The sequence below is a fragment of the Anoplophora glabripennis genome, unplaced genomic scaffold, assembly GCF_000390285.2.
Source record: "Anoplophora glabripennis isolate ALB-LARVAE unplaced genomic scaffold, Agla_2.0 scaffold267, whole genome shotgun sequence".
NCBI lineage: Eukaryota > Metazoa > Arthropoda > Insecta > Coleoptera > Cerambycidae > Anoplophora > Anoplophora glabripennis.
The window spans coordinates 415,643-436,990 of record NW_019416452.1 but is presented as its reverse complement, the minus strand read 5'-3'; the positions used below and the strand labels follow the sequence as shown (position 1 = coordinate 436,990).

Below are 21,348 nucleotides of genomic sequence, written 5' to 3'. Positions count from 1 at the left end.
CATGTTTCATCCATGTAATATATCTTCTTACCAGATGCACGAAGTTCTCTTATTTTTTCTAAGTATTCTCTTCGCCATACCACAATTTCGTCTTTTTCAACGAGCATACTATTCCGATTCCGTTTCAAATATCGAAAATTCATGTCACGCATTATTCTTCTAAGAACCTTATCAGAGAAATTAGGAATATCCTCATCTTCAGCTATTGCAGCTTGAATTTTCTTTATCGTTGGTATTTCATTTCTAAAGAAAAATGCATGAATTTTCTTACGTATGGAGTATTTCACGTCAACGTCGACTTCTATTTTCTTCCTCCCTCGTGTTTCCACTTTTTTCTTCTTTGGATTCACTTCTACACTATTTTTTATGGCACGATAAACAGTAGCAACGGATACTTTTGTCAACGAACTACACATATCAACAGCTTCACTTACACTTGTATTAGAATTTCGCGACCGAATTCCTTTATACACGTTTTTTACCATTATTAATTCCGCATCGCATAGGTTAGGGCGTTTATGAGCAACAGACCGTTTGCTACAACCGGCACTTTGATCCATTTTAATTATTATTCCTACGTTTTAAAACGTCCCGATTGTATTTTTTTAATTTATAAATTTACTATAGTCACGGAATATGCAAACCCTCGCGCGCGCTTATAGTTTGACGTTTCTAACTACGGCTAACTCGAATTCTACGTACGTCCGTTTACACCCACTAAAAAGAGCATTTCCCTATCTGTAATAAGTGCGATAGACAGACATAGGAAATAAATCGCGTTCAGTGTAACTCAGTCTATGACTGTTATAGATCCTATCGATGCAAAAAGAGAGCGGCACATCATTTAACATAAGCAAATAATATTGAACCGTTATAAAAATCATTTTAAGTTTTATACACTTTATGGTAATAGTATTTCTATATTATGTATGAATCACTATCTATATTTTCGGCCGCCGAGTATAGAAAGGTAGGCAAGTCCGATGGTGGGGACTTGATCTTTCTCTCGGGCCTTCGGCACTCGAGCTGCAATGCGCATTCTCTGTGGGTTGGTAAAGAATATATAACATTTAAAAAATAAAAAAAAATGCGACCTGCTTACGATTTGAACCCCGGACTTTCGCAGTGGCGAGATTATAAAATGAGCTACAGTGATGTAACACTGTGTGGAGTCTACATGGGTTATTTGAAAACTGGGTCTCCGCGAATGTAAACAGAAAATTGAAAATGTTCAAATCAAGTTTTATCGCCAAAGTAGCGTCTGAAAAATCGGAACCGGTGGCTAACAGCAAAATAACGACTAGCTGTGTCCCGATTGGCCGGGAAAACTCCTTAAGACATAATTTATCTTGACGTCTTCACTGACATTTGTTTGCATCTCTGACAAAACATTGGATGTACTTCGGTTATCTCTTTCGCACCGAAAAAATTCGATTTTTGGTGAGGTCTCATTTTACAGAGGAAATTTTTCTTAGAAGACGCTAAGGAATTGCCTTCAGAATACGACGTTTGGATAAAGGAAGGACCAAAGGCGCTTCACATCCTTCGTGAGGCCTTTGATGATACAATAATACCGTAAGCCTCTTTTCGCGGGTGAGAGTAACCTACAGCTTTTGATATATTTAAAGTATACTAAAAAGGTCAGCAACTTTTCTCTGGCCCTCTTTGGTTGGTAAATATAACATTTTTTGGAACACCCTGTATATAAAAGTCATCAACATTGTAATTTCATAATTATCTCTGGATAGTTCGAAGTTCAATGCAATATTTTTAGACATCCTGTTTATGAAAACCTATTAGAAAAGTTATAATATTTTCTTCTTATGGAGAGATTTAAAAAATAAACTCAATAATAAAAATAAAATACGGTAATAATTAAAAAAAATTTCTAGGAATCCCTTGCGAGATTCGAACCGTTGGCCTCGGGATTGCAATGTGACACTTTTACCACTGAGCTATCATCGAGTCTAGACAGAGTATGTCCATATCGGTATTTGAATTCCTGTTCATAGCTGGAGTAAACAAAGATTTTCGTAATGTTAAAAATTGCATTTTTCTGCCTTAAAATCTTTCACGAAGGACTCGGAACATAAAAATAATCGCCGATCATCGTACTGGCCCCGCGGGGAACGTTGGAATCACAGAATAGAGTCGTGGGAGTGGCTCGTACGTAAAGCGAAAAGTTTCGGCTGCCTCTCGAAACAAAGTGCGGGTGCCGACCCTATCCATAAAGGAAAATATGACGCTGCAAAAATAGCATTTTGGCCTAAATAACGAAAATATTGGGGTTTCACGAGAGAGATGCAATGTGCAGAACCTTTTTAAAAAGCAAATTGCGGCATTAGAAAGCAAAAAATACCCTTCGAAAAGTCCCATGGCAACGAAGAAAGGACGAAACTCACTTGTAAAAGCTGAGCGAACCCCCGATCGGCCCTTAGGAAAAGGTCTTTAGTGTCACAAATTGACCCTTTAAACGTCCATTGGTGGCCGTCCTTGTCGTGTTCTGTTTTTCTGCTGTAATGAAAATTTGTCGTTTTCACCAAGGAGCCCCGGGAAAACAAAAATTTACCTAGGAAAACGCGGAGAAGCCTCCACCGAAATACCCTAAGCAACAAAGGAAGCGCCCCGATGCTCGCCGCTGTGCGGCTCAGGAAAAAAGCCTTTGCCGCCTTAAAACATCACTTTTTTGAGATCCGTGCGGGAGTGAAAACCACCTGCAGCTCTTTAATATATCGGAATTGGACCATCTTTCCACAAGACCTTACGGACTCATACATCTGTATAAAAGAAAATTTATGAAAAATTCTTTTTTAACCATTTAGTACAATTGTTAAGCTAAAATGTGTTTATCTAGTATGTTGTTCAATCACATTTACTGTCAATTATAGCTTGACAGCATCGAGGCATACTTTTTGACAGATTTTTGTCTCCCGATGTCTGATCAGTTGCTTTCGTTTTCCCCTGAGCTTTAATTTCATCCAATTCAATTAAATTGGCATCAGGGAACAGAGAAGGCCAATCCTTTGAACAATGCCATTTTCACGTTTCCAGTCTGTGCAAAAGTGACTCCGACGTTTGGAATTCTTTTCCTCTTGAAGCACCCATGAATTGCAATTTGGACCAAACCATCTTCAAGCAGCCTTTATTAAATATTTCTCATACATTTTGACCATTTTTATGAGCATTAAAATTGTTCGTGAACAAGTACAAAGTACCAAATCCTTTTTCACAGAAGCAACCCCAAACATTCACTTTCATTGGAGGCCACGTCCCGGCAAGTCTGTACTACAATGCCTCATAAATTCCTGTTTCTTTTTTCATTAGAAAAAAATATATATTTTTTTACATTTTCACATAAATCTTCAAGAAATAAAAATGTAACAATTGAATATAACCTTAAAATTTTCGTTTAATTTACAAAATATTCGGAGTTCCAAAAAGAAGCAATTTTTTTCAATGCAACAAATATTACTTTGTAGAAAGGCACAGAAATACTGGTAAACAATTCTAAACTGTATAAACAGGCATAAAAACACTAAAAATTACAAATGTTTGGATTGACATTTAATCTATGGTGTTAGTTGGTGATGTTTCTTGGTAATTTCGGGAACACCAACTTAAGAAAATCTAATTTACTGAGCATCAAAACAAATCTGGTTTTACGTGGGACTCAGGTATTTGTATTTATGAAGGCACTGTATATGTCTTTATTCTGGCAATTTATAACCAAATTTGAATAAAAAAGTCATTATTTTAGAATATCATTGGTTGACAAAATCTTTTTTTTACAGATTTTTCTGTGACTGTGGTGCTGGCACTTTAACAAATCAGTGTCAGTTGCAGGGTGAGCCGACCCAAGACACCGACACCTTGTACGATTCTGCGGCACCCATGGAATCTCACACGTTAATGGTGAACTAAAGACTACGAATTGAACCGTATCCGTACTAGCGCATAGCGACAAGTGTTCAGACAAGTGCTAAATGTATGTGTTTATTTATTGACATAAAAAAAAAACATTGAGATGTTAGAACTAATTGCACAAAACGGTCAGTCATCTGAAGATGGGAAAGTAATCGTTACGAGCGTTTTGAGTATCTGCTAGAGTTTATTCGGGGCGTCTAAACAGCAAAATGCGTCGGTGAACTTTTCCTGCCCGATGATGTCTAGCCTAAAAATATACGTGTTTGTTGTTGTGAAAAAGCTTAGCAATATTAAATTGTCTAGCGTGACTAAGTTACACCAATTAGAATTAGACAATCAACACCGGCGCTTCCATTCAACCTATTTGTTTGGCTTTTCCGTTACAGGGGAAAAACGAGAGACTTTCAGTTCGCAGCTTCTCCAGCAGGAAGAAACGTTTCAAGAGGTATGTTTATATAAATTTTGGCCAGAATTTATTTATTTACTGTATACGGTGGAATAGTTGTTTTATTTATAAGAATCTCAGTAGGCGGTGTTCATTGTAATTTCTTCCTCGAAAACTGTAAAATTACTCACATTTCTTGAGTTTCGTTAGATCGTTTGCAAATGTACCTTCTTTATATTGAATGTTGTTGGGAAACGTTACGTTTTAACTTAGCATTTTGAGGATATTTTTGCGTAAACAGTGCACCTTTTATATATATGTAGCAATATCAAATAATAAAACACCAATTCGGTCAGTTTCTACTCTTAACTAAGAATCCCGCCCGTGAGTTCCGCAGATGATATTTTTCTTGGATATTAGTTATAAATGTTCCTCTTGTCTCGCAACTTACGGGGCGGCTGTAAGATATCTTGACAATTTAAAAATATACTATAATTTAGAATTGTACAGTTATAATTGTTAGCATTTTGAATATTTTTCCGTTTAAGTTTATATCCTTTCATTTAGTTCATTAATTGTTATCGTAATTATTTTTTAATTTTATTTATTTTTTGATTAGTTCTTAAGGTGTAAAAGGACCCCACTGCTGTTGATCATACAATTTTTACTTAGAAAATTCTACATTAAACTGGTCAATTTAGTTACACCGTCATTCCAAATTGTTTTCCTGAAAGAAATCCTTTTTTTTTGTTAACGCTTGTAAATTAACTATTTTTTTAAATCTCATAAGTCATAATAAAAAGAGTTGTGAGAATTTTATAATATATTTTTCTTAGAACATTCTGTATAGATTTTTTTTATAAATACACATTCAAATATTTTTTACTTTTTGATATTTTCTGAAAATCGAATTTTTTGATTTTTTGTTTAATTTTTCCTGTTTGTTATTAGAGCAAATTGAAAAGAACTCTTCTTTCTGCATTGTAACTTTTTCGGTATTTTTTCATAGAAATATCACTTTCACCTTCAAACATTTTGTTTTCAATATGTTGTTATTAACCTCATTTTTTTTATTGCATTCTTTAATAAAATTCATATTTTTGAAGTATTTTAAATTTGGTAGTTACTGATGGTTTTAGTTATGTTTCTGATATGTTTGAACCATCATCAGAAGTTTGTAGCAATCTTCCTTCAGTTAAAAAGTAAACTAACTTCAAAGATTGAAATTTAAATTCAACTCCATTGGTCGTTATAGCCGATAGATACCATGATAAATGTACGAGGGTCATTCAAACGAGAATTAATTTTTTTTTTATTGATAAAATTAAGAAGTTCACAAAAATCTCATTTTTCTACATAATCACCTTCCTTTGAAACACATTTTTCCCACCTGATTGGAAACTTTTTGATTCCGTCACTGTAGAAAGAAGGATGGTGGTCGTTAGCCAGTTGCGCACGAACGCCTCCACCTCTGTGCCACCAGCGAACGCTGCCCTCCCTAAGCCTCTTTCAATGGCCCGGACATGTGATAATCACATGGGGACAGGTCCAGACTTAAGGGGGGGGGGTTCGAGAGTTTTCCAGAACATTTCTTCCAATTTCTGGCCTGTTTGATTTGCCGTATGGGGTCGAGCATTATCGTGGAGCAAAATGATATTCCTTATGGGTTCCTTATGGCTCAAGAAGTCTGCAGTAGTAACCAGCATTAATTGTTCTCTGCTCGTGTAGAAAATCCGGCAGAAGGTTTCATTTTGAATCTCAAAAAACTAGCGAGAACTTTACCCGCTGACAACTGGCCTTGACTGGAGCGACCTCTCCTTTTTTCGCCATTCCATGCTCGCTTGCTTACTTTTGGGAGTATAATGGTGCACCCAAGTCTTATCGCAGGTCACTGTACGGTCGAGAAATGCATCCGTTTCAGTACGATACCGTTGCAAATGCCGTTGGTAGATGTCAAGACGAACATTCTTGTGTTCCTCTGAGAGAAGGCGTGGCACCCAACCAAACTCATCACGGATGATAGTATGGATACTCCCTACACTTCACATGCGATTTCTGTGACTGTCAGGCAACGGTCGTTCTCCAGAAGGTCACGAACTACTTGAATGTGTCCATCAGTTAAGCTGGTTCTGGGCCGCTGATCTTGTGATTCATTTTCAACCTTCTCTCATCCTTCAGAGAAGGCTTTGTGCCAAAAAAACACGGGGTTGTGAAAGATTGTTTTCAGCGAACTGCTGTCGCAAAATTTTAGCAGAGCGGACCCCCCACCCGCGTTAAATTTTATGATAATCCATTGCGCAAAAGATGGATGTACTTCCTTCTCGCTCATTTTTGCCACTACTTGGCTAATGGTCTTAGGGCCGTGTCAACTATGATCCCCCCAGTCATCCTATCCCTACTAACATTCCCTGTCCGTACCTAAGCCGATTGGTGCCCTTTCAAGATGTCCACCTTGCCATTCTCGTTTATATTTGAATCACCCTCGTATATAAAAACATGTCCCTAAAACCGAGATGTCGTTGTAAACGATGTCGTAGGAAACGATATTTTTTATATGGTATTTCTATAGAATTTAATCGGAACTTCCAAATTCCATTGTTATATCCAATATGTCGTATAAGCAATATCATTATAACAAATTTTCACTGTATGTATTTATTTTAAACAATAGCTGTACTTAGAAACATTTTCAAAAAGCTTCTGATGATGGCCGAAATGTTTCCAAAACCTAATGAAACCACCATAAGTGAAACCATTGAACACAGATTTAAAAGTAATTTAAAACTATGTATTTTATTAGGCAAAACCTAATTTAAAAAAAAGTTTGTGGTATGAAAACGAAACGTCAGATGACAAAACTGACATTGCCAGAAGATGTCATGAAGAGGTGTTCATTTTTTACTGTTGTAATAATATTAGAGGAAGAAGTCGGACAAAAACTCGAAAAATTTTATTTTTTCAAAATTAAAAAAAATATATTTGAGGTCTGTTTGACCATTTCAATGTTTCACTGTTTTCGATATTTCTATGATAGATATCCTTATCATGGACACATCGTATGTTAGGTGGAAAAAAATCGTACAGTGCATACAAGTGTCCAAAACATACGTGTGATTGATTATTATCTGTCCTTACCAACTTTAAATCATTCTTTGAAAGTGTATGCCTCAAATCTATAAAATTATTTCCCTTAAATTTGCCAGATACATAGAAACTTCATTGACTCATCAGGTCACAGCAAAGTTGAAACGGTTGCCCTTGACTATGTTAAAAGCTTGAAAAAAATATATGTATGATATGCAAGTCTTGCAGACTTGTAGGAGAACTACTGTACTAATTTTTGAAAAAATACTTTTCTGTGTTGATAATTATCTTTCAAATGAAGCTGAACCATTTTGTTTACAAATCTGCATGTTTCTGTACTGTTTAATCAACTTGTTTTAAGTGGTTATGAAGACAAAAATTCGTGCTGATTAATTTATTTTTGAGTTAACTTGTGATGGATTTTAGATTGATTATTATTTGTGATATTCTGTGATAATATATTTTTTTATTTAAGATTTATAAGAAATCTTTATGAAAATGCCTTAGTTGTTTATTTCAATAAAGTCTAAATAAAACAAAAACTGCAGATAAAAGAAATAACAAATGTTAAGTCCACCATTTCTTGCCCGATACGCTGTAAAATATATTTAGAAAATTTTTTGTGGTGTGGCAAAAATATTCTAACACGTACTTGACTTTTTCTGCTGTAGAATTGTTACAAATGAAATTTGGTTCTTCAGAAAACTCTTTGTATTATTAAAAAAATATGATGAAAAAAAAATAGTACAGTGCAACCTCCATTATCCGAACTAATTATTGTAAGGTGTTGTTCAGTTAATCAATTTGTTCGGATAATCAAATTTAAAATTAAAACACAGTTATTTTTCTAAAAACCTTTTTTAATACTTCAAGTTTCTAATTATAATATGGAAAAACATATACAAAAAAAATATAAAGACATAAACACTTATTAAACTACATATTAAAGTATGTATACATAAATATATGTACAAAAAAAAATGTTAATAAACTACATACTTAAACATATTTTATTTAAAAAAATCCGTTATTTTTCTTTGTGAAAGGGATTTACTTTCTAATTTTCTGGCTCAAATCTGCACCTCCTTTAAAAGAAATATGTTGTGAGACGTTTCGCCATTATCACTGGCCCACATTATACATTTGTCAAAACATTGCACGGCTTCTCCATGAGTTATTTTGTTGTCGGCAGCTCCTTCGGTCTCATTTTCTTCTTCGGCTATTTCCACATTCTCTATATTGTGCAAGATGTCATTGTCAGTCATTAAATCTATCACATCTTCCACCGCGATTGGGCCGGGCGAGACGAAAACCCAGTCGCACACGCAAGCGCGGCAGCAAATTTCGCAAATCACCCGAGCTCCTCGGCCACCCAGTTCGGATAAACGAGGCTCGTTCGGATAATGTTGCGTTTTTTTCCGTTCGGTTAAGTGGATATTCGGATAAAGGCCTGTTTGGATAATGGGGGTTACACTGTAATTGGAAAATTTAAAATAAAAGTGAAGATTATTTAAATAAACTGAAAAATCTGATTATTATATTTGGTAACTCAAATTACAAATTATTTGTCCTTTTGTAATAAGTGTAATACTCAGTCGGTATCAGGAATATGTGTTATATGGAGGTTACACAGGGTGTTAGGGAAATGGTGGGTAATAGCTTGGATTTGGATAGGTCTTGGAAAAAAAATAATGTTACAAGTTTATATGTCAATACCCTCGTTCTAATATGACATATACCATATTGGAAAAAATTTTCAGAACATAAAAATGTCTCAATGTCATAATTATAAAAAAAATAAGTTAATTTTTATTTCTTACGCTAATTAAAATGTACAGGTAATAATTGAAGCAAAAAAAATTAAGTAAATCGTATAATTATATTAAAAAACTAAATTAATTACCTTCTTTCTCGTGTTTTAAAGTATTTTGCTAAAATTAACTTAAAACTAATCGCTAGTGTGACTGTTGTTACATCACTAATGTTAACTTAACCTTAGTATGTGGAATACGACATATTAGAATACGTGAGAATCGGAGTGTGCGATACGACATATTAGAACATTTATTTAAAAATAGTATATAAACAATTTGGCCTCCAAAACTTTAACATAAGCTGTACAACATTATTATGATTTCATTTTTCAAACAAGTGAAATTGTCAAATTCTGTGAGATACGTCACATTGGAATGACAGTAACAATATACTTTTTTTTATTTAAGCTCATTGCATAGTTATTAGCTTTTGAAGTTAAGAGTTGGAAATCTATTTTTCACTGCAACTTTTTCATTTCTCATTAAATTCAGGTAATTTTTGGATAAAAGTTATAAGAGGATTTGATTGGATAGGGCGGATGGAGCATGCATCTTGTGTTGGTGTGGCAGAACATTATCCTTTATAGAAATTGTTAAACAGAAATTTGCAACCACAGATCGAATCTGTATTTCCAATCTTCCAATCAATAGAAATAGAAAGTTTGAGGTTATAGTTTTTAGTTTATATTCAGGTGGGTTGCTGAGATTTGTGCATTAATAAATTTGTTTCGTGTTAGATTAATGTAATAAGGGATTTATTGAATCAATCATCTGAACTGCTTTACTGTTTTTTTATTTGTTTTTTATCCAAAATGAGTACCTGGTAGAACAAAATGCCAATGTGCTGCAAATTGCAAACGTACTTACTTTAAGAATGTTGTAATGCGTCCTATAGAAATAAAAGTTTTTTCAGAATTACAGTAGACAGACAGCTACTGTGGATAGAATCAGTTCGAAAATTATGTAAACCAGACGACTGATAAGCACAGATCATTATTTTTGTGAAGACCAATTTGAGTTAAAATGTTTTAAAAATAGTTCACTTCCACCTTGTAGAAAACCGAAATACACATATTCAAAATTGTCATTTGCTATAAGTCTAACCATACTTTTTGGCAAGTAACTGTGCGATGCATTTTACATAATGGGGTAAATAATTCTTTAAAATTTATTTTAAATTTGCAGTTTTGAATGGTTTCTTTAAAAAAATAATAAGAGTCTACCTGTAAATTTTTTTGATACTTAAATGTTTTCGAATTCATAACAGAATGAATTTATATATTTGTCACACATTTAAAAAGCACTGCTGCAACTTTTTCATTTAATCAAGTCATAATTAAAGTGTTTCATAAGTAATGGGTCATGAAACAGCTGTTAATAGTTTAATTATAATTATCAACTTAAATCATTAGCAGCTGTTTTGTACTTTTGTACTTACGAAGTACTTTATTTTTCTTAGTATATTTTATTACATTTAAATTTACCGCCATTATGGTGCAGCGACATCTATTAGATAGTAGAAGTAGAGGTTACTATAATTGTGTTCTCCCTAATTATTTTATGGTCTCTGATTTCCGTGTGTCTCGATTGCTACACCAGCTACAGATGGCGTATTCTGCCGCTGCTACCGATAAATCCTCTTTTTTTTTACTCATATATTTTTCCCCCTTTTAATAAGATTAACACACACGTATAAGTAGTATACGTATATGTGGCGTACTTCTTATCGATATAACAAACCATTTAACCGATAAAAGCATTTGACAGTATTCCGTAATCTTTTCGACGTATGTTAATGGTAATAAAAGCTTGAAAATAACAAATAATTCTTTATGTACCAAAATAAGTGCATATCAAATGACATTTGACATTACGTACTTATTTTGTTGCATAAATGACTCATTTTTGTTTTCCTATATTCATGGATATATTGAAGAGTTTATCTTCATTGTTGAACGTGTTTGTGTAGAAAACGTTTCTTGTATAATGTCAAATAAGCGCAGTTTATCCACTTAAAATAGTAAAACAATCTTTCAATTTCAATTTAATAAGAAACAAAAAAATTATAATATAAAATCGATTTTCAACTGTCAACTTCAAGAGCTAGTTACTACATGCGTGAGCCCAAATATAAAAAAAATATGTAAATTTGTGGTGTTATTTTTGCCTGCTCATCCTGTATTCTCTCAAGTCTATGTAATTCTAAATGAAATGTAATTTGAATTATTATCCGATTATTAAAATAATGTTATGCCCACATCTAGAAAAAGATCCCAACAAGCACCTCCATTATTTTCCAGTATGTTAGTTTATGATCCCCTGATTAATTTTTAAAATTTTGTTTACTGGCAAATTCCGATGTTAATTAAGAAAAATAAAATTGTATGATCGACTTCAGTTGTCTTCAAATTATGGGTCTGTCCAGGATTATGGCCAAATATGCATTGAAAATTAATTTTGTTATACTACAATGATCGACATCATTTAATCGCTCCATTTTTGGGAAAACGTGAAATCGTAAATTAATTTCTGCATAGGTCATCTAAAACTTATTGAGTGTGTGTATTGCTAACATGCCAACCGATTTATATCCAAAGCCAGCAGGTTGCATGGTTAAAAATACAAACACTGTAGTGCATATAGCTTTAACTATATAGCCCACTGTAAATAAGAGAGAGGTATGATAGGTGTGTAAAAGGTATACGTGAAGTAAATTGCTGCCGTGACTGCAGTAACAACTGTAAAATATCAGTATTTTTTGTTTGTTTTGAGAACTTAATTCGATCGGGCGGTGTTACGCTGCAAGTATTTTGTAAATATTAATAAAAAAAATAACCCAGAGCTTTCAGTCTTTGATTTCAGGATTTTCAAAAGATGGGCCGCGTAGCTAATACGTTCTGCCTGCACTGTTATATATATTGTATAGGTACAATGAATTTTGTGCAGTTTTTTAACAGGTGCCATACCCACACGTTTAACGTAGCTAGCAAAATATTCTAGTAAATAGTAACGTAAGTTGTAGTACGAATTGAATTTTTTATACAATTTTGTTATGTTGGCTGAGGGAGTTTGAGAGGTATTTTTCAAAATGTAGCATGTCTTGCCTTATTTTTGGTGAAATACTTTTGCAGGCGAATAACGAGTCTTGGAAAATTAATGTATATTTTACTAAATAAGGTGCATTTGTTGTTTTAAATCGAATATGGTGCAATTTCGTTTATTTTTTTATTTTTACTATTTAGGCACTAGTATGAAATAAAATATCTATGTTACCACATTTCCCTTCGCAACTAATCTTATACTTTCCCTTGAGCAGCAGAATTATTCTTTTACAGTTGTTGAACCTCACATTACATTACATTTTCAAATTTTTTGTAATAAAAATACATAATTTATATATCTTGGAAAAAAGTTAATAAACTCGATAAGAAAAAGTTAGATAAGTACTTAAAGCCCCATTCACTTACCGGAAATCCTCTGAGGAAAAACTGTGCAGTCCTGGCCTTCGGGAAAGCCTGAATGCACCCTTCGCTATACACGACCCGGTATACCTTTCAGTTTGCTGGCGGGCAAACTGACGATATTGTGGCTCTTCTCGGTGTTTTATTGACAAGACAATACATTATTTAAAAAAGTCGTAAGAAAAAACGTGTCAGGAAAATGTGTACAAAAGAGTGGCTACAGAAAAAGAGACAGTTTTCCCACATAAAATTGCTTTCAGAAAGTTGTGCTTAGAGATTGGCATAATTGCTTGGTGTGGATGAAGCAACTTATTTATACCATTATTAACCTGCCATAGGTAAGATTCTGACACGTAAATTTTAAAAAAAACCTTTCAAAAATTGACGATTCGTGGTCACCAAACGACAGCTTCAACCAAACTGAACTGACCACACAACCCGATCGGCCTGTATGGTACAGGACTGTGGGACCGTGCAGTTATTCAGAATCGTTCAATTCTTATCAGGCTGCCTGAACAGTCCGGCAAATCTGCGCAGATTTCTACCACACACACTTCGGAAATCCCGAAAGCCAGAACTGTACAGTTTTTCCTCAGAGGATTTTCGGAATGTGAATGGGATCCTTTAAAAAGTGATCCTACCTACAGATTATAAAAAAGTGAAAGTGGAAGTTTTTTGTGGTTTTGATATTTTTGAGGTCATAATAAAATTAAAGGTCTGCTTTTCTTTACTTTGTGACTGGAAAAGTGTTCTATTTTATTTTCGAATTTGAAGTTTCAATTTGCAATCTTGTCAATGTGAGTTTCGTTTTTTGTTAAAAACCTAGTTAGGTTTTTTATATTTCTTTTTTATATTTGTTTTTTATATCATTCAGTTTTGTCGCAAACTTGAGTTAAAAGACCCTTACAACCATGATTTCTTAATATAAAGTTATAATTAATTAGATTTTTAATTCAATTAAAATAATAGAATATTTTTAGTAACTGTAGATTTCATTAAAAACATATGGAATAAATTTAAACAAAATCAAACTGAATATTGATAAGAATTGTTTATTCATATTAAATTAATTTTAAAGACAATTATTATAATTCTAATCATATATTAACAAGAATGCTCCTTCATCTCTAATTACAATTAATTGATTCACAATACTTGTATGTTTCTTACAGACATGATTAATAAATTTTCTAAAGTATTTTATAAAAAAACATTTCTGGGGATTACAAGTAGGTTGTAGTCAAAATTTTACAGATAAGTAAAATTATTCTTCTTTTTGTTCAGTTCTTTTTGGTTTTGGTTTTTCTCTGAAATTTTCTTTTAATTTTTCTCCAATATTTGAGATATACGTTATTTCTCCAAGTCTTGTTTGCGGAACATTTTAGTGCAACGAGAAATTTGGTGGTATTGTAATTTTTGTAAGTTGTTGAAATCTTGTATTCTGTAGTGGTATTTTGTACTGTATACTGATTGTTTTCTGTTGGTTGTAAAATAAAATTGGATAAGCAGGCAACTAGAGGGTTATAAAGAGATGGGTGGTAGCTAGCAGCCAGCCCTATAAGATTTGATATGACTGATGTCTGTGTATATCATATTTGTAACATATGTCCTTTTTCTATAATTATACTAATTCTATTGTTAAGTTTAGTGTAAGGAAATTTCATGTCAGGCTTATAGATCTACTGACAGGTCTTTTAGTATATAGCAGCACTGTATTGTACTGTGTACATTATACAAAAATATATGGCTAAATATTTTATACTGATTTTGTTACCCTTTTCATTCCTTTTCCTAAATATCCATTTTTAGTGTCCAGGTGGAGGTTTGTATGGAATATGGAGGGTAAAGGTAAGGACGATTCTCTCTATGTAAAAAGTGTCCGAAATATAGAGTACAATTAAGATGGCGTTACTGCAGTTGATGTCCCACATTTGAAGGGAAGCACACTTGGCTATACACGTTTCGGTGGGCCTATGCAGGCATACCGAAGATCTGAACAATCCACACGTTACAGTAAAATTTAAACGATTCCCTCAGTTTTAAACAATGGCATCGAAAGGTGATGATGCGTTGACAATGATAGGCCTGGTAACAGGTACATTGGAATATGTGTGCCGTCTTTACACTGTTTATTTACAACTTCTATCGTCAATCCTGGTTGCTCACTAATGCCATTTTGGCTATTTCTCGAACTACTAACTAGTGCACACATGTAATTGGTCACTTTTACAGCTAATCTCCATACGAGAGAATCTTCCTCTCACATTCCATGGCATGGAATTTAAATCTCGACTAAAACTAAGACACTTAAATTTTCATCAAGATGACTTCATCTTATTTTATTCTGGAAAAATGCAAAGTATCAAAAAAATTGGGTAAGTCCACTTTTTATCAAAATTGACTTTTGTACACAATGATATAGTCTACTGACTATTAATAATATTTTATTGCAAACTATGTAACCAAATAGAGTATGAATTATATTTCTTATCAACATTATCTGTCTAATAGGAGATATGAACAAAAAAATGCCATACGAGTATAATAATATAGTTTTTTCTGTAACGGGAAAAAAGTTTGACATTTTATCTCTGTTGACAGGTAACAAAATGTCACTTTTTATGAAATTGCTTTTTTCCCCGAAAAAAAAGTAAATACTTTTTTCCCGGATATATACAATATACATAAGTAAAGGTAGATATTTAAAATAATTTTTGTGACGCTACTTTCGCTGCTTCTACTAACTCCAGTGGAGTAAGAGAAAACTCGGAATCAGACATTTTTTTAACTTTATATTATTCAAAATAACTACTAAACAACCACTAAGTTTGCAATTTTTAAATCAAATCACAGAATTAAATTGACAGATATTTGATTACTTTAAAGGTTTCCTTAGCAATGCAGATGTAATTGTCGCTATAAGTATAACAGCCTACCAATTTAAAACTTTAGTGACTAATATATTGTAATAATGTTTTTCAATATTAAATCATTGTTTTTCCCGTCACAGAAAAAAATAGTGTATTATACATGGGAAAAAAGTAGATTTTACCTCTCGGTTTTTTGTCTCCCTCAGCTTCACGTCGGGAGGCAACACAAACTCGAGCTAAAATCTAGTACTTTTTTCCCTTGTATAATAAATATCTATTATTTACCTATACAGGGTGATTAATTAACAATGGGAAAATCAAAAGCTGAAGATACTACACGTAAAATGGTGACCATTGGCGCAAATATGCCTTATCCGAAAGTTGATAGTTTAGGAAATACAGGGTGTTGAAAGTTAAAGTTTTAAATCGTTTTTTTGCGATTATTCTGAAACTATGTAGGTTAAGAAGAGATAAAATTTGTGAAACTATATTTTTTTAAGTGACGAATAAGATGCGTGTTGCAATTTCAGCGTTGGTCATAGAGGGCGCCACTTACGACCAATTTTACCGAAAATTTAGTTAATAATTTTTTACCCTGTATGTCTAATATGAAACTTGATACAAAACCTGAAAGAGCAATAATTTTTCCATTAATTATGTACTCTTGTTTCATTTCGGTATCTCAATCCGTTTTCGAGAAAAATCGATATAACGAACACTATGTTTTGATGATACGAGAAATTAAAAGCAAACCAACTAAGTGTTTCTTCATGTTATTACAACAATTAATATAAAACAAATGAAATACGTAATAATGACTTAAAGTAATAATTGTTCGAAGAATCCACCGTTGACACTGATACACTTTACACAGCGTTTTCTGAGATATCTTCAGGTTAGAAACAACATATTGGGATTGCGTCTAATTTCGCTGGCAGCGATTCGTATTCTTTGGCACAACTCTTCACACAAACCAATAGATTCTTTGTAAACTATATTTTTCATTCAAGACCAAAAAGAAAAATCAACAGGATTGAAGTCCGGACTTCTGGGTGGACAAGCAAAAATGCTTACATGGCCAATACAGCGATTTGGAAAAACTACATTTAAATATGCACGCACTGGCCGAGAAAAATACGGTGGAGTTCCGTCATGCATGAACCACATGACTCTTCTTGAATAAAGTAGAACTTCTTCAAGCCGTGGAAGCATTTTTGCTTGGTCACCCGGAAGACCAGACTTCATCCTCCTTTTCTATTTGGCCTCGAATGAAAGATATTGTTTACCAAGAATCTATTGGTTCGTATGAAGACTTGTGGCAAAGAATACAAATCGCTGCCAACGCAATCCCAATATGTTGTTTCAAACTCGAAGATCTCTCAGAAAACGTGTAAAGTGTATCAGTATCGACGGTGGATTCTTCAAACAATTTAAATCATTATTACATAGGTATTTCATTTGTTTTATTGTTAATTGTTGTAATAATCATGAAGAAACACTTAGTTTGTTTCGCTATTACCTTCTCGTATTATCAAAACATAGTGTTCGTTAAATCTATTTTTCTCGAAAGCGCATCGAGATACGGAAATGAAACAAGAGTACACAGTTAATGGAAAAATTATTGCTCTTTCAGGTTTTGGATCAAGTTTCATATTAGACATACAGGGTAAAAAATTATTAACTAAATTTTCGGTATAATTGGTCGTAAGTGGCGCCCTCTATGACCAACGCTGAAATTGCAACACGCATCTTATTCGTCACTTAAAAAAATATAGTTTCACAAATTTTATCTCTTCTTAACCTACATAGTTTCAGAATAATCGCAAAAAAACGATTTAAAACTTTAACTTTCAACACCCTGTATTTCCGAAATTACCAACTTTCGGATAAGGCATGTTTACGCCAATGGTCACCATTTTACGTGTAGTATCTTCAGCTTTCGATTTTCCCATTGTTAATTAATCACCCTGTATAAATACTACAATACATTATATAAAGGAAATAAGCAGTAAATAAACATAATCCCCTTAAGCAAGCTTGTCCGGGGTGTAGGTACATATTTAAAATATAGTAATAAAAAAATATATACAGGGTCGGAAAGTACCGATGGTCCATCTGCCGTTACGTGAGAGCGATAAAGTAAGTCATAGAAATCCGTGCGATAGAGAAAAATAACTATAATGAAGGCGTCTAATAGTCACCGCCCATTTCGCCCTTCCACAAATAAGAATTTGTGGAAGGGCGAAACGGGCTGTGACTATGAGACGCATTCATTATAGCCATCCTTCTCTATCGCATGGATTTCTATGTCTTACTTTATCGCTCTCACGTAACGGCAGATGGACCATCGGTACTTTCCGAACCTGTATACATAGAAATATTCAATAAAATTAATATATATTATATTAATTAACATAAGAGTGACAGATATAGTTTTTATAAATGTTTACAAGCAACTTGACCGCTGAACTTAGGCAACCAACATTGCAGGCTTGGTACTGGTAACGAAAAATCGTCAATGAATTATTGCTAACTGTACAGAGTGTCTTACCACGAACTCCATCGATTGATATCTGGGAAACCATTCTAAGGATTTATTTGAAATTGTAGTGGTTTGGCCGTGGGGCCTACCAAGCTAAAATACATATTTTTAACCTACTTTCTTATTTTAAATGGAACCCCCTACATATTGCATTTTTTTGAAAAAGCATTTATTTTTAAGTTGAAAACGTAGTACACTCCATAGTTAGAATTGACCGTTTCCGAAATATTTTGATTTTTAGGCAAAAATTGACAGATGCGGACTGTCAGCAAAATTTAGTTTTCCCGGAAACGCAGGTTTATTTTTTATGCTAATTGGACATTTTGTAGAGGAAGATATAATTTATCGGATTTAACATGACAATTATTTTCCAGTTTTTATACAATATTATATTAAATACTTTTTGCACGCTCGGAAAATTTGACACCTTTACTGAATTTGTTGAGAGATTTTGTGACGTTTACAAATTAGCGATCGGTAATCTAATAAATGTAGAATTTTAAAAATCAGTTTTTATTAAAGACAAAATTAAAATTACATTATGAACAATTATTAAAATTTATTGGAGGAATGGAATTCGCGTTTAAAACACACAGTTTGAATAACTGCGGCTGCGATATCACTTTTTATTAGTGCAGACTTTCCTCGATAATTTCCATGTAAAACCTTCTTTAAGAATTGATTTATTTTCCACAGAGTGTACAGCCCTCAGCTACAGAGGACGAACGCCACCCACTGTGTCATTTAAGGCTTAAAATTTCTTTTCCTTGGTTTGCCAGTAGGGCTTGCAATCCCGGTATACAGGGATCCCGAAATACCGAGATCATGTGCCAATTTTTAAATAGATCCCATTGTGGACTGCGGGATTCCGGGATTGTGCACAGCTGCTTCTCACCATCCGGTTCGTTTGCTGCCGGTTATCTAGTAAATGACATACGGAGCTCCTTATCAGACCACAGCGTAAGTATATTGTTTTCTTCGGAAATATTTTCAGCAAAACCAATAAATAAAAATAAATTATTTTTTCAATTGATATTAATTGCGTTATTTTATGTTAAATAGGTACGTATCATTTTGTTTATGTTGTAAGTAGGTATATTTTAAGCTGTGTTGGAGTGCATAATACAGCCTAATCTGCATAATTATTTATGTTTGGTGTTCAAAAAAGAACTTTTTTTTGTATATTTAAAATAAATGAGAGTAGTTTATTAATTTTATACTTGTTTTATTTAATATATAAAAAATGTGGGTACTATATCATATTATCCCGGGATCTGGTTTATACCGAGATCCTGCGGGATTTCAACGTCAAGTGCCGCAAATACCGGGATTTTCAATTCATTGCGGGATTTTAAGCCCTATTTGCCAGAATAGTGGCAAAACTCCTTCGGAATGTGTGTCCGGTATAAGTTGAAGGACCGGCAATTTTAACTGTGCAATTTTACTGGGTTAACTTCCTATGGTATCTTTACCCACTACCTGGTTCGTGGGAAATTTGAGCCCCGCCTTTATTTCTAATCAATCCCGGGATGCCGGGATTATTTCGGTATTGAGAGTTACAGATAAAAAATAAGTAAAGCTTACAGAAGCTCTTTAATCAATAAATCAAATTTTATTGCGATCGATATTTTTCAAGTTAAGAGAGAAAATAGTGAAAGTATAATTATTGGATTATCTCGTTTGTTATTGATTATACGACATAAATGTACATAAACAAAGTTGGAAAGAATTATATTTTCTACAATTTTGATCTCTTTGATTTTTTCGCTACTATCAATATTTAAGGTCCTACGCTTGCGGTAAAGACGCGAGCGTAGGACCTTGCTGGAGTTGGTTTCAAAGGAATTGTTTTTGCGCAATATCTCGGCCATTTTCAACTTTACAGTAAAGACGGAGAGCAATATGAAAATCGTTTTTGCAAACTCTTCCACACCACCGCCGGGGTAGAGTTTCAGGTGCGTTTTTTTACGTGGTATTCCCAATAGGCCTAATCCACGTGTCATTGCTTGCAAGATAGTTGCGACTTCTGCCGTCTTCCTCTTTATAAAAGTTTCTTGCAAGCGTTAAAGGTGTAAGCCATGTTTTTTTAAAATTTATTTTTTCTTATAAAGTTTGGACCATTCTTGTTCATGGCCAGCTGTCGGTGACGTCAGGCCTATGGAATGTTGATCTCTTGAGTTTAGTTAGGCTTGCCATAGGCGTAGGACCTTAAATTTTGGTAGTAGCGAAAAAATCAAAGAGATCAGAAATTGTAGAAAATATAATTCTTTCCAACTTTGTTTATGTATATTTATGTCGTAAAGTCAATAACAAACGATATAATTCAATAAATATACTTTGTCACTATTTTCCCCCTTAACTTGAAAAATATCGATCGCACGATAAAATTTGTAAAGAAAGAAGTTGTAGAAAATCGCATTTGCAACAACTTAAGTACTTACCATTTTTGTTGTAAAGTTGAAAATGCCCGAGATATTGAGCAAAAACAATTCCTTTGAAACCAACTCCCGCAAGATCCTACGCTCGTGTCTTTACCGCAAGCGTAGTACCTTAAATATTGGTTATAGCGAAAAAATCAAAGGGATCAAAATTGTAGAAAATATAATTCTTTCCAACTTTGTTTATGTACATTTATGTCGTATAGTCAATAACAAACGAGATAATTCAATAATTATACTTTGTCACTATTTTCCCCCTTAACTGGAAAAATATCGATCGCACGATAAAATTTGTAAAAAAAGAAGTTGTAGAAAATCGCATTTGCAACAACTTAAGTACTTACCACTTTTGTTGTAAAGTTGAAAATGGCCGAGATATTGAACAAAAACGATTTTTCCTTAAATTCAAGATGGCGGCTGACGCAGGGGTGGAATTCAGTCGCGATTCTGAATTTACACTACTATTGACCCCCCCTAAAGGTTAGAACAATAAAATTGTGGACCCTAATTTTTTCCCGGTTAAATGACAATACGACTGGGCTATATATTTACTCTACAAATTTAATAAAAACATTATTGGAATGCAACCATAGAAATTTGGCTGCCAGTAATAGATGAATTGTGTTACTACGGATTCTTTTAACAACACACCGCACCGTACAGCTTGATTAAACTCATCTTGTCCACGAGATGCGCAGATCAAGAAGATAGTCCGCAGTGTGGTAAAGATCTTAATGGTAGGGCAAGTACCCTTTGTGCAAAAAATTTACTTAGGTCTGATAAATATAGTGATTTATTGAGGTTTTATGTTATATATTTAAAGCGTATCT

General features: G+C 33.5%; 1 protein-coding gene across 2 annotated transcripts in view; it reads left to right on the top strand.

Moving 5' to 3' along the window:
• The window catches only part of LOC108905469 (F-box only protein 11), a 48,941-nt gene extending 34,516 nt beyond the window's left edge, over nt 1–14,425 (top strand). For both annotated transcript variants that reach the window (XM_023454591.1, XM_023454590.1), the window contains exon 10: nt 3,792–14,425. In XM_023454591.1, the coding sequence (XP_023310359.1) occupies nt 3,792–3,921 (130 nt within the window). In that variant the 3' untranslated portion in view covers nt 3,922–14,425. The remainder of the gene's footprint in view (nt 1–3,791) is intronic.
• Nucleotides 14,426–21,348: the final 6,923 nt, after the last annotated feature.